Source organism: Ranitomeya imitator, chromosome 2, assembly GCF_032444005.1.
Source record: "Ranitomeya imitator isolate aRanImi1 chromosome 2, aRanImi1.pri, whole genome shotgun sequence".
Lineage (NCBI taxonomy): Eukaryota > Metazoa > Chordata > Amphibia > Anura > Dendrobatidae > Ranitomeya > Ranitomeya imitator.
The window spans coordinates 160,712,581-160,724,974 of NC_091283.1; the positions used below are offsets into that span (position 1 = coordinate 160,712,581).

Genomic DNA, 12,394 nt, shown 5'->3' on the forward strand with positions numbered 1-12,394 from the left:
TGATCGGCGGTGAAACCATCCACGCAGGTCAGAGAGCCACGGTTCCCACGCTGTCAAAAGACAGCGGGAGCGCTCAGCTGAGATCGGAGGTATACAGTTTACCTTCGGTCACTGGTGTCAGCTGATGGCACTACAGCTCCCATCATCTGACACCTGCTGTCGCTAATAACAGTGAGAGCATGAGCGGATGATGATGGGAGTATTCATAAGCTGCTCCTATGCTGTAAATAAATAATGAAAAAAACCTGCCTGGGTTCCCCCCTATTTTTGAAAACAAGCCAGGCAAAACTCACAGTTGGGGGCTGCAGCCCTCAGCTGTCAGCAAGACTGGTTATCAAGAATAGAAGGGTCCCCATGCCACATTTTTCAATTATGCAAATAAATAATAATTTAAAAAAAACGGCGTGGGGTTCCCCTCATTTTTGACAATCAGCATTGCTAAAGCAGACAGCTGGGGGTTGGTATTCGCAGGCTGGTAAGGGGCCATAGATATTGCCCCACCCCAGCGTAAAAATAGCAGCCCGCAGCTGCCCAGAAAAGGCACATCTATTAGATGCGCGAATTCTGGCGCTTTGCCCAGCTCTTCCAACTTGCCCTGTAGTGGTGGCTATTGTGGTAATAGTTGGGGGGTTTATGTCACCTTTGCATTGTCTGGTGACATCAAGCCCCGAGGATAGTAATGGGGGCCTGGGAAGCTCCATGGGTATTACCCCTTCCCAGGCTATAGACATCTGCCTCCAGCCGTCGGCTTTCCCTCTGCTGGTTAAGAAAATTATGCGGGTGCCCATGCCATTTTTTTCAGAAAAATACATTTTTAATTATTAAATACATGTACTGTAAGCTGCACACATACTGTACTAATTGTATTTGTCACAGACATCTGTAAATATACCTATTCCATATGTATTTACTGGTGTGTAATCCATCTCTATATATATACAGCTCTGGCAAAATTTAAGAAACAACCACATCAAAACCTTGTCATGGGCAGCCCAATCTCCAGACCTGAACCCCATTGAAAGCCTCTGGAATGTAATCAAGAGGATAATGAATAGTCTTAAGCCATCAAACAAAGAAGAACTGCTTACATTTTTGCGCCAGAAGCAGTGTGAAAGACTAGTGGAAAGCATGCCAAGACACATGAAAGCTGTGATTAAAAATCAGGGTTATTCCACAAAATATTGATTTCTGAACTTTTCCTGAGTTTAAACATTAGGATAGTTGTTTCTAAATGATTATGAATGTGTTTTCTTTGCATTATTTGAGGTCTGAAAGGACTGGTTTTTTTTATTTTTTATTTTAACCATTTCTCCTTATCAGAAAAAAAATTCAAAATTTATTGCTTGGAAATTCGGAGACATGTTGTCAGAAGTTTATAAACTACAGTCATGGCCAAAAGTATTGACGCCCCTGCAATTCTGTCAGATAATACTCAGTTTCTTCCTGAAAATGATTGCAAAGCGTTTGATACCGTGCCGCACAAGAGGTTGGTACACAAAATGAGAATGCTTGGTCTGGGGGAAAATGTGTGTAAATGGGTTAGTAACTGGCTTAGTGATAGAAAGCAGAGGGTGGTTATAAATGGTATAGTCTCTAACTGGGTCGCTGTGACCAGTGGGGTACCGCAGGGGTCAGTATTGGGACCTGTTCTCTTCAACATATTCATTAATGATCTGGTAGAAGGTTTACACAGTAAAATATCGATATTTGCAGATGATACAAAACTATGTAAAGCAGTTAATACAAGAGAAGATAGTATTCTGCTACAGATGGATCTGGATAAGTTGGAAACTTGGGCTGAAAGGTGGCAGATGAGGTTTAACAATGATAAATGTAAGGTTATACACATGGGAAGAGGGAATCAATATCACCATTACACACTGAACGGGAAACCACTGGGTAAATCTGACAGGGAGAAGGACTTGGGGATCCTAGTTAATGATAAACTTACCTGGAGCAGCCAGTGCCAGGCAGCAGCTGCCAAGGCAAACAGGATCATGGGGTGCATTAAAAGAGGTCTGGATACACATGATGAGAGCATTATACTGCCTCTGTACAAATCCCTAGTTAGACCGCACATGGAGTACTGTGTCCAGTTTTGGGCACCGGTGCTCAGGAAGGATATAATGGAACTAGAGAGAGTACAAAGGAGGGCAACAAAATTAATAAAGGGGATGGGAGAACTACAATACCCAGATAGATTAGCGAAATTAGGATTATTTAGTCTAGAAAAAAGACGACTGAGGGGCGATCTAATAACCATGTATAAGTATATAAGGGGACAATACAAATATCTCGCTGAGGATCTGTTTATACCAAGGAAGGTGACGGGCACAAGGGGGCATTCTTTGCGTCTGGAGGAGAGAAGGTTTTTCCACCAACATAGAAGAGGATTCTTTACTGTTAGGGCAGTGAGAATCTGGAATTGCTTGCCTGAGGAGGTGGTGATGGCGAACTCAGTCGAGGGGTTCAAGAGAGGCCTGGATGTCTTCCTGGAGCAGAACAATATTGTATCATACAATTATTAGGTTCTGTAGAAGGACGTAGATCTGGGTATTTATTATGATGGAATATAGGCTGAACTGGATGGACAAATGTCTTTTTTCGGCCTTACTAACTATGTTACTATGTTACTAAACACAAATTCTTTGTTATTATTATCTTCATTTAATTTGTCTTAAATGAAAAAAAACACAAAAAGAATTGTCCTAAAGCCGAATTGGATATAATTCCACACCAAACATAAAAAAGGGGGTGGACAAAAGTATTGGCACTGTTCGAAAAATCATGTGATGCTTCTCTAATTTGTGTAATTAACAGCACCTGTAACTTACCTGTGGCCCCTAACAGGTGTTGGCAATAACTAAATCACACTTGCAGCCAGTTGACATGGATTAAAGTTGACTCAACCTCTGTCCTGTGTCCTTGTGTGTACCACATTGAGCATGGAGAAAAGAAAGAAGACCAAAGAACTGTCTGAGGACTTGAGAAACCAAATTGTGAAGAAGCATGAGCAATCTAAAGGCTACAAGTCCATCTCCAAAGACCTGAATGTTCCTGTGTCTACCGTGCGCAGTGTCATCAAGAAGTTTAAAGCCCATGGCACTGTGGCTAACCTCCCTAGATGTGGACGGAAAATAAAAATTGACAAGAGATTTCAACGCAAGATTGTGCGGATGTTGGATAAAGAACCTCGACTAACATCCAAACAAGTTCAAGCTGCCCTGTAGTCCGAGGGTACAACAGTGTCAACCCGTACTATCTGTCGGCGTCTGAATGAAAAGGGACTGTATGGTAGGAGACCCAGGAAGACCCCACTTCTTACCCCGAGACATAAAAAAGCCAGGCTGGAGTTTGCCAAAACTTACCTGAAAAAGCCTAAAATGTTTTGGAAGAATGTTCTCTGGTCAGATGAGACAAAAGTAGAGCTTTTGGGGCAAAGGCATCAACATAGAGTTTACAGGAGAAAAAAAGAGGCATTCAAAGAAAAGAACACGGTCCCTACAGTCAAACATGGCAGAGGTTCCCTGATGTTTTGGGGTTGCTTTGCTGCCTCTGGCACTGGACTGCTTGACCGTGTGCATGGCATTATGAAGTCTGAAGACTACCAACAAATTTTGCAGCATAATGTAGGGCCCAGGGTGAGAAAGCTGGGTCTCCCTCAGAGGTCATGGGTCTTCCAGCAGGACAATGACCCAAAACACACTTCAAAAAGCACTAGAAAATGGTTTGCGAGAAAGCACTGGAGACTTCTAAGGTGGCCAGCAATGAGTCCAGACCTGAATCCCATAGAACACCTGTGGAGAGATCTAAAAATGGCAGATTGGAGAAGGCACCCTTCAAATATCAGGGACCTGGTGCAGTTTGCCAAAGAACAATGGTCTAAAATTCCAGCAGAGCATTGTAAGAAACTCATTGATGGTTACCGGATGCGGTTGGTCGCAGTTATTTTGGCTAAAGGTTGTGCAACCAAGTATTAGGCTGAGGGTACCAATACTTTTGTCTGGCCCATTTTTGGAGTATTGTGTGAAATGATCAATGTTTTGCTGTTTGCTTCATTCTCTTTTGTGTTTTTTCATTTAAGACAAATTAAATGAAGATAATAATATCAAATAATTTGTGTTTGCAATCATTTTCAGGTAGAAAATGAGTATTATCTGACAGAATTGCAGGGGTGTCAATACTTTTGGCCATGACTGTAAAAGAAAAAATGTTAATTGCCTTTAAATCATTGGTTTAATGTGACTTACATGTACATGGGGAATATATGGAGCAGGTCAGGAGCTGAGCCCGTTCCTGCACAGTTGCGTGCGAGCAACCAAAATGTGCTTTCAACTGCCGGGATCAGAGAGAGAGCTTGGTGTGCTGCAGTTTAATGCTTTAGATGCCGTGGACAATAGTGATTGAAGAATCTAAATGACTGGTTTGTCATGGGAATAATAATGGCAGCATTTTTTCCCCCACTTCAAAGTATTATCTTATTCCTCCATGGTTTAAGAGAGATTTCCGCGTTGATTGGAGCCCTATTTTGGGAACCCCTGGCAAACATGATGTAACCGTATTTCCTAGCAGCACACAGCTAACATCTGGAAACCGATCCGGCAGACATTTAATCTGGTTAAACCATACTTTGATTGTTCATACTTTGCCAAAGAAGACATCCATCAGAATTAAGATAATCCTTTATTAGGGTGAGTTCACACTGGGCGTTTTTCCTGTGTTTTTTTTTCTGCAGCAAAACCTGATTTCTCGGCAGGAACGAAGCTGTGGCAAAAACGCAGGTTTTGTTGCGGTTTTGGCGCATTTTTTTCATGCATTTTCGGGGCTATCTTGTGTCTCTTTGTGCATGCTAATAAAGTGGAGTGCCCCCAAAGGAAAAAATAAACTGCTTCCTGCAGAACCATATCTCTAGATCCTTTGAAAAGCCGGCAATTCATGTGCCGCGTGCAGTAAAATCACACTGACAGGTTAGAATAGAATAGAGAGAATAGATATATACACATAGAATGCATAGATATATAGATGTCAGTGACACACACACATATATGTATTTATATTACATAGATAGAAGAAAAGCCGGCAATTCATGTGCCGCATCTATAATATAACGCTGGGAGCGTCACTCTGTCCGAAGCCTCTATAGACTGCGCAAGCGCCGGCGCAGTCTGGGCCTCACAGAGCGACGCTCCCGGGAGATCGCGGTGTGCGTTCACACTGAACACACACCGCGATCTCCACCGCAGAAGCAGGGACCGCCAGGACGGTGAGTATCGGCCTATATTCACCTGTCCCCGTTCCATCGCTGAGCGGCGCCATCTTCCCGGTCTTCGGTCTGTGGCCTTCAGTTCAGAGGGCGCGATGACGCGCTTAATGCGCGCCGGCGCCGCCCTCTGACTGAACAGTCACAGCCAGGAGACCTGGAAGATGGCGGCGCTCAGCGATGGAACGCCGGACAGGTGAGTATAGGAAGTGCTGGGGGGCCTGAGCTGGCGGCGATACCGGCACCTGACCCCCACAGCGCGCCGGTGTCCCCGCCTGCTCAGGCCCCCCAGCAGTCGGCGCCGAGCGGGTCAGAGGCAGTATGGGGACGCAGGATGGAGCAGCACATAAGGATGGGGACGCAGGATGGAGCAGCACATAAGGATGGGGACGCAGGATGGAGCAGCACATAAGGATGGGGACGCAGGATGGAGCAGCACATAAGGATGGGGACGCAGGATGGAGCAGGACATAAGGATGGGGACGCAGGATGGAGCAGGACATGAAAGGATGGGGACGCAGGATGGAGCAGGACATGAAAGGATGGGGACGCAGGATGGAGCAGCACATAAGGATGGGGACGCAGGATGGAGCAGGACATAAGGATGGGGACGCAGGATGGAGCAGGACATAAGGATGGGGACGCAGGATGGAGCAGGACATAAGGATGGGGACGCAGGATGGAGCAGGACATGAAAGGATGGGGACGCAGGATGGAGCAGCACATAAGGATGGGGACGCAGGATGGAGCAGGACATAAGGATGGGGACGCAGGATGGAGCAGGACATAAGGATGGGGACGCAGGATGGAGCAGGACATAAGGATGGGGACGCAGGATGGAGCAGCACATAAGGATGGGGACGCAGGATGGAGCAGCACATAACAGTATGGGGACGCAGGATGGAGCAGGACATAAGGATGGGGACGCAGGATGGAGCAGGACATAAGGATGGGGACGCAGGATGGAGCAGCACATAACAGTATGGGGACGCAGGATGGAGCAGCACGTAAGGATGGGGACGCAGGATGGAGCAGCACATAAGGATGGGGACGCAGGATGGAGCAGCACATAAGGATGGGGATGCAGGATGGAGCAGCACATAAGGATGGGGAAGCAGGATGGAGCAGGACATGAAAGGATGGGGACGCAGGATGGAGCAGGACATGAAAGGATGGGGACGCAGGATGGAGCAGCACATAAGGATGGGGACGCAGGATGGAGCAGCACATAAGGATGGGGACGCAGGATGGAGCAGGACATAAGGATGGGGACGCAGGATGGAGCAGGACATAAGGATGGGGACGCAGGATGGAGCAGGACATAAGGATGGGGACGCAGGATGGAGCAGGACATGAAAGGATGGGGACGCAGGATGGAGCAGCACATAAGGATGGGGACGCAGGATGGAGCAGGACATAAGGATGGGGACGCAGGATGGAGCAGGACATAAGGATGGGGACGCAGGATGGAGCAGGACATAAGGATGGGGACGCAGGATGGAGCAGGACATAAGGATGGGGACGCAGGATGGAGCAGGACATAAGGATGGGGACGCAGGATGGAGCAGCACATAAGGATGGGGACGCAGGATGGAGCAGCACATAACAGTATGGGGACGCAGGATGGAGCAGGACATAAGGATGGGGACGCAGGATGGAGCAGGACATAAGGATGGGGACGCAGGATGGAGCAGCACATAACAGTATGGGGACGCAGGATGGAGCAGCACGTAAGGATGGGGACGCAGGATGGAGCAGGACATAAGGATGGGGACGCAGGATGGAGCAGCACATAAGGATGGGGATGCAGGATGGAGCAGCACATAAGGATGGGGAAGCAGGATGGAGCAGCACATAAGGATGGGGACGCAGGATGGAGCAGCACATAAGGATGGGGACGCAGGATGGAGCAGCACATAACAGTATGGGGACGCAGGATGGAGCAGCACATAAGGATGGGGACGCAGGATGCAGCAGCACATAAGGATGGGGACGCAGGATGCAGCAGCACATAAGGATGGGGACGCAGGATGGAGCAGCACTTAACAGTATGGGGACGCAGGATGGAGCAGGACATAAGGATGGGGACGCAGGATGGAGCAGCACATAAGGATGGGGACGCAGGATGGAGCAGCACATAAGGATGGGGACGCAGGATGGAGCAGCACATAACAGTATGGGGACGCAGGATGGAGCAGGACATAAGGATGGGGACACCGGATGGAGCAGCACATAAGGATGGGGACGCAGGATGGAGCAGCACATAAGGATGGGGACGCAGGATGGAGCAGCACATAACAGTATGGGGACGCAGGATGGAGCAGGACATAAGGATGGGGACGCCGGATGGAGCAGCACATAAGGATGGGGACGCAGGATGGAGCAGCACATAAGGATGGGGACGCAGGATGGAGCAGCACATAACAGTATGGGGACGCAGGATGGAGCAGCACATAAGGATGGGGACGCAGGATGGAGCAGCACATAAGGATGGGGACGCAGGATGGAGCAGCACATAAGGATGGGGACGCAGGATGCAGCAGCACATAAGGATGGGGACGCAGGATGCAGCAGCACATAAGGATGGGGACGCAGGATGCAGCAGCACATAAGGATGGGGACGCAGGATGCAGCAGCGCATGACAGGATGGGGACGCAGGATGCAGCAGCACATAAGGATGGGGACGCAGGATGCAGCAGCGCATGACAGGATGGGGACGCATGATGGAGCAGCGCATGACAGGATGGGGACGCAGGATGGAGCAGCACATGACAGGATGGGGACGCAGGATGGGAGCAGCGCATCACAGGATGGGAGCAGCGCATCACAGGATGGGGACGCAGGATGGGAGCAGCGCATGACAGGATGGGGACGCAGGATGGGAGCAGCGCATGACAGGAAAGGGAACGCAGGATGGAGCAGCGCATGACAGGATGGGGACGCAGGATGGAGCAGCACATGACAGGATGGGGACGCAGGATGGAGCAGCGCATGACAGGATGGGGACGCAGGATGGAGCAGCACATGACAGGATGGGGACGCAGGATGGAGCAGCACATACCATGATGGAGACAATATACCAATATAAATGCTCGCCACCCGGGCGTAGAACGGGTTCAATAGCTAGTACAGTAATATCACAGCGTGACAGGTTAGGATAGAATAGATAAATACACATAGAATATATATATATATATATATATATATATATATATATATATACACATACATATACACACTAGATGGTGGCCCGATTCTAACGCATCGGGTACTCTAGAATATGTATGTATGAGCCACATAGTATATAGCACAGCCATGTAGTATATAGGAGCCACGTAGTATGTAACACTGCCCACGCAGTATATAACACTGCCCACGCAGTATATAACACTGCCCACGCAGTATATAACACTGCCCACGCAGTATATAACACTGCCCACGCAGTATATAACACTGCCCACGCAGTATATAACACTGCCCACGCAGTATATAACACTGCCCACGCAGTATATAACACTGCCCACGCAGTATATAACACTGCCCACGCAGTATATAACACTGCCCACGCAGTATATAACACTGCCCACGCAGTATATAACACTGCCCACGCAGTATATAACACTGCCCACGCAGTATATAACACTGCCCACGCAGTATATAACACTGCCCACGCAGTATATAACACTGCCCACGCAGTATATAACACTGCCCACGCAGTATATAACACTGCCCACGCAGTATATAACACTGCCCACGCAGTATATAACACTGCCCACGCAGTATATAACACTGCCCACGCAGTATATAACACTGCGCACATAGTATATAACATTGCCCACGTAGTATATAACATTGTCCACTTAGTATATAACACTGCTCACGCAGTATATAACACAGGCCATGCAGTATATAACAAAGCCAACGTAGTATATAGCAGCATCGCAGTATATAACACAGCCCAAGTACTATATGGCACTGTGGGCACCATATCCCTGTTAAAAAAAAAAGAATGAAAAAAAAATAGTTATATACTCACCCTCCGGCGTCCAGCGAAGCTCTCCCGATGTGCGCACAGCTGCCACCGCCTTCCGTTCCCAGCGATGCATTGCAAAATTACCCAGATGACTTAGCGGTCTTGCGAGATTTAGTTTTTCTGGCCGCAGCTGAATGATTTACATCGGTTAGCCAGCATAAGTACATGTGGGGGTTCCCTAGCAACCAGGCAACCCCCACATGTACTTATGCTGGCTAACAGATGTAAATCATTCAGCTGCGGTCAGAAAAACTAAATTTCCGAGCACTAAAAAATACTCAGAGGTCACCCGAGCATGCTCGAGAAATCTCGAGTAACGAGTATATTTGCTCATCACTATATATATAGGTCTCGCAAAAATTAAGAGACCACTGCAAAAATTTTCTGTTTCTCTGATTTTTCTCTTTATAGGTATATTTTTGAGTAAAATGTAATTTTTTTGCCACCAATTTCTATTAAAAGCAAAATTTCCTATTGTGTTGTGTATACAGCTCCTATGCAGGTCTATGCATCTCTGCGGTTTCAGACTACAAACAAACACTGTGAAGTCAGATCCTACAGACAGATGGAGACTAAGTGATGGTAACACGCTACCTCAAGATCAGACTGTACACAAGTTTGCTACCATAGAGACACACAGGAATTCACAGGATGTGCAGACTCAAAACGGTAGATTTTTTAAACAAGACTAAGCTGCTTAAATTTTTTTTATGTATTTTAGATACATTAGTGCAATCTCAAACTGCAAAAATATACGAACCCTTTCTGAGGCCACTGCAATCTGCAGGTTTTAGTAGTAGCGTAAGCAGTCGCATTATGGATGGTAAGAACATTGTTTAGTTCCCCCCTCACCTTGCTTGCCGCGGGTCTCCTCACGGTAGTCACGGAGTCTTACGAGCTGTATCATCTGGTCCTGGGAAATGTGCAGATACTTGTTACAGTTACACACCTGAAAGGAAGCAAAAAGCAAACATTACTGACAGGCAGAGCAAGGAACCCAGACTGATAGACACACTGGCCACCACTTCACCTGTAGCTCTATAAATGAGATACTCAAGGTATGCAGAAAGTATGAGTATTGATCAGTTTAGATACAGTAGCTCAGCAGGCTGCAGACATCACTATCCTGAAGAATATTATGTAAAAGGTAGCAGCTACAACTTATAATTGTATATTATAATCACATATAATATGAATGTTGGAGCATTTTAGCATTATTACATCAATCACCAGTGATATCACCAATCATTTATTCAAGAACAGAAGTAAAAGTACCATTGTATAAATTATTGTGTTTCATATTGTTTGCCAGGGTGTGTAACAAAGCAGGAGCTACAGCGATGAGGACAAGGAAGACAATAGGAGTGGAGTCTTGGAACTAAGTATAGTCATCTATGATCAGCAGCTTACATATAGAATTAAAGTGCATAAATACTGTATAAGAATTATGCTCCACAGCTGCACTCACTATTCTGCTGATAGAGGAACTGTGTACACACATTACTGATCCTGTACTGATCCAAGTTTTAAGTTACAACCTGTATTATACTCCAGAGCTGCACTCACTATTCTGCTGGTGCAGTCACTGTGTACATACATTACATTACTGATCCGGAGTTACATCCTGTATTATACTCCAGAGATGCACTCACTATTCTGCTGGTGCAGTCACTGTGTACATACATTACATTACTGATCCTGTACGGACCCCGAGTTGGATCCTGAGCTACATCCTGTATTATACTCCAGAGATGCACTCACTATTCTGCTGCTGCGGTCACTGTGTACATACATTACATTACAGATCCTGAGTTACATCCTGTATTATACCCCAGAGCTGCATTCACTATTCTGCTGGTGCAGTCACTGTGTACATACATTACATTACTGATCCTGTACTGATCCTGAGTGTTACATCCTGTATTAAACTCCAGAGCTGCACTCACTGTCCTGCTGGTGCAGTCACTGTGTGCATACATTACTGATCCTGTACTGATCCTGAGTTATATCCTGTATTATACCCCAGAGCTGCACTCACTATTCTGCTGGTGCAGTCACTGTGTACATACATTACATTACTGATCATGTACTGATCCTGAGTTACATCCTGTATTATACTCCAGAGCTGCACTCACTATTCTGCTGGTGCAGTCACTGTGTACATACATTACATTACTGATCATGTACTGATCCTGAGTTACATCCTGTATTATACTCCAGAGCTGCACTCACTATTCTGCTGGTGCAGTCACTGTGTACATACATTACATTAATAATCCTGTACTGATCCCGAGCAACATCCTGTATTATACAGCAGAGCTGAATTCACTATTCTGCTGGTGCAGTCACTGTGTACATACATTACATTACTGATCCTGTACGGATCCTGAGTTGGATCCTGAGCTACATCCTGTATTATACTCCAGAGCTGCACTCACTATTCTGCTGCTGCAGTCACTGTGTACATACATTACAGATCCTGAGTTACATCCTGTATTATACCCCAGATCTGCACTCACTATTCTGCTGGTGCAGTCACTGTGTATATACATTACTGATCCTGATATACATCCTGTATTATACTCCAGAGCTGCACTCACTATTCTGCTGGTGCAGTCACTGTGTACATACATTACATTACTGATCCTGTACTGATCCTGAGTGTTACATCCTGTATTAAACTCCAGAGCTGCACTCACTGTCCTGCTGGTGCAGTCACTGTGTGCATACATTACTGATCCTGTACTGATCCTGAGTTATATCCTGTATTATACTCCAGAGCTGCACTCACTATTCTGCTGGTGCAGTCACTGTGTATCTACATTACATTGCTGAACCTGTACGGATCCTGAGTTACATCCTGTATTATACCCCAGAGCTGCACTCACTATTCTGCTGGTGCAGTCACTGTGTACATACATTACATTACTGATCATGTACTGATCCTGAGTTACATCCTGTATTATATCCAGAGCTGCACTCACTATTCTGCTGGTGCAGTCACTGTGTACATACATTACATTACTAATCCTGTACTGATCCCGAGCAACATCCTGTATTATACAGCAGAGCTGAATTCACTATTCTGCTGGTGCAGTCA

At 46.4% G+C, this 12,394-nt stretch overlaps 1 protein-coding gene across 7 annotated transcripts in view; it reads right to left on the minus strand.

The window, feature by feature from the left end:
* Positions 1 to 12,394, minus strand: part of EXD3 (exonuclease 3'-5' domain containing 3) — a 356,324-nt gene that overhangs the window by 15,326 nt on the left and 328,604 nt on the right. For all 7 annotated transcript variants that reach the window (XM_069747665.1, XM_069747666.1, XM_069747671.1 and 4 more), the window contains one exon: positions 10,147 to 10,243. In XM_069747665.1, coding sequence (XP_069603766.1) covers positions 10,147 to 10,243 — 97 coding nt within the window. The remainder of the gene's footprint in view (positions 1 to 10,146; positions 10,244 to 12,394) is intronic.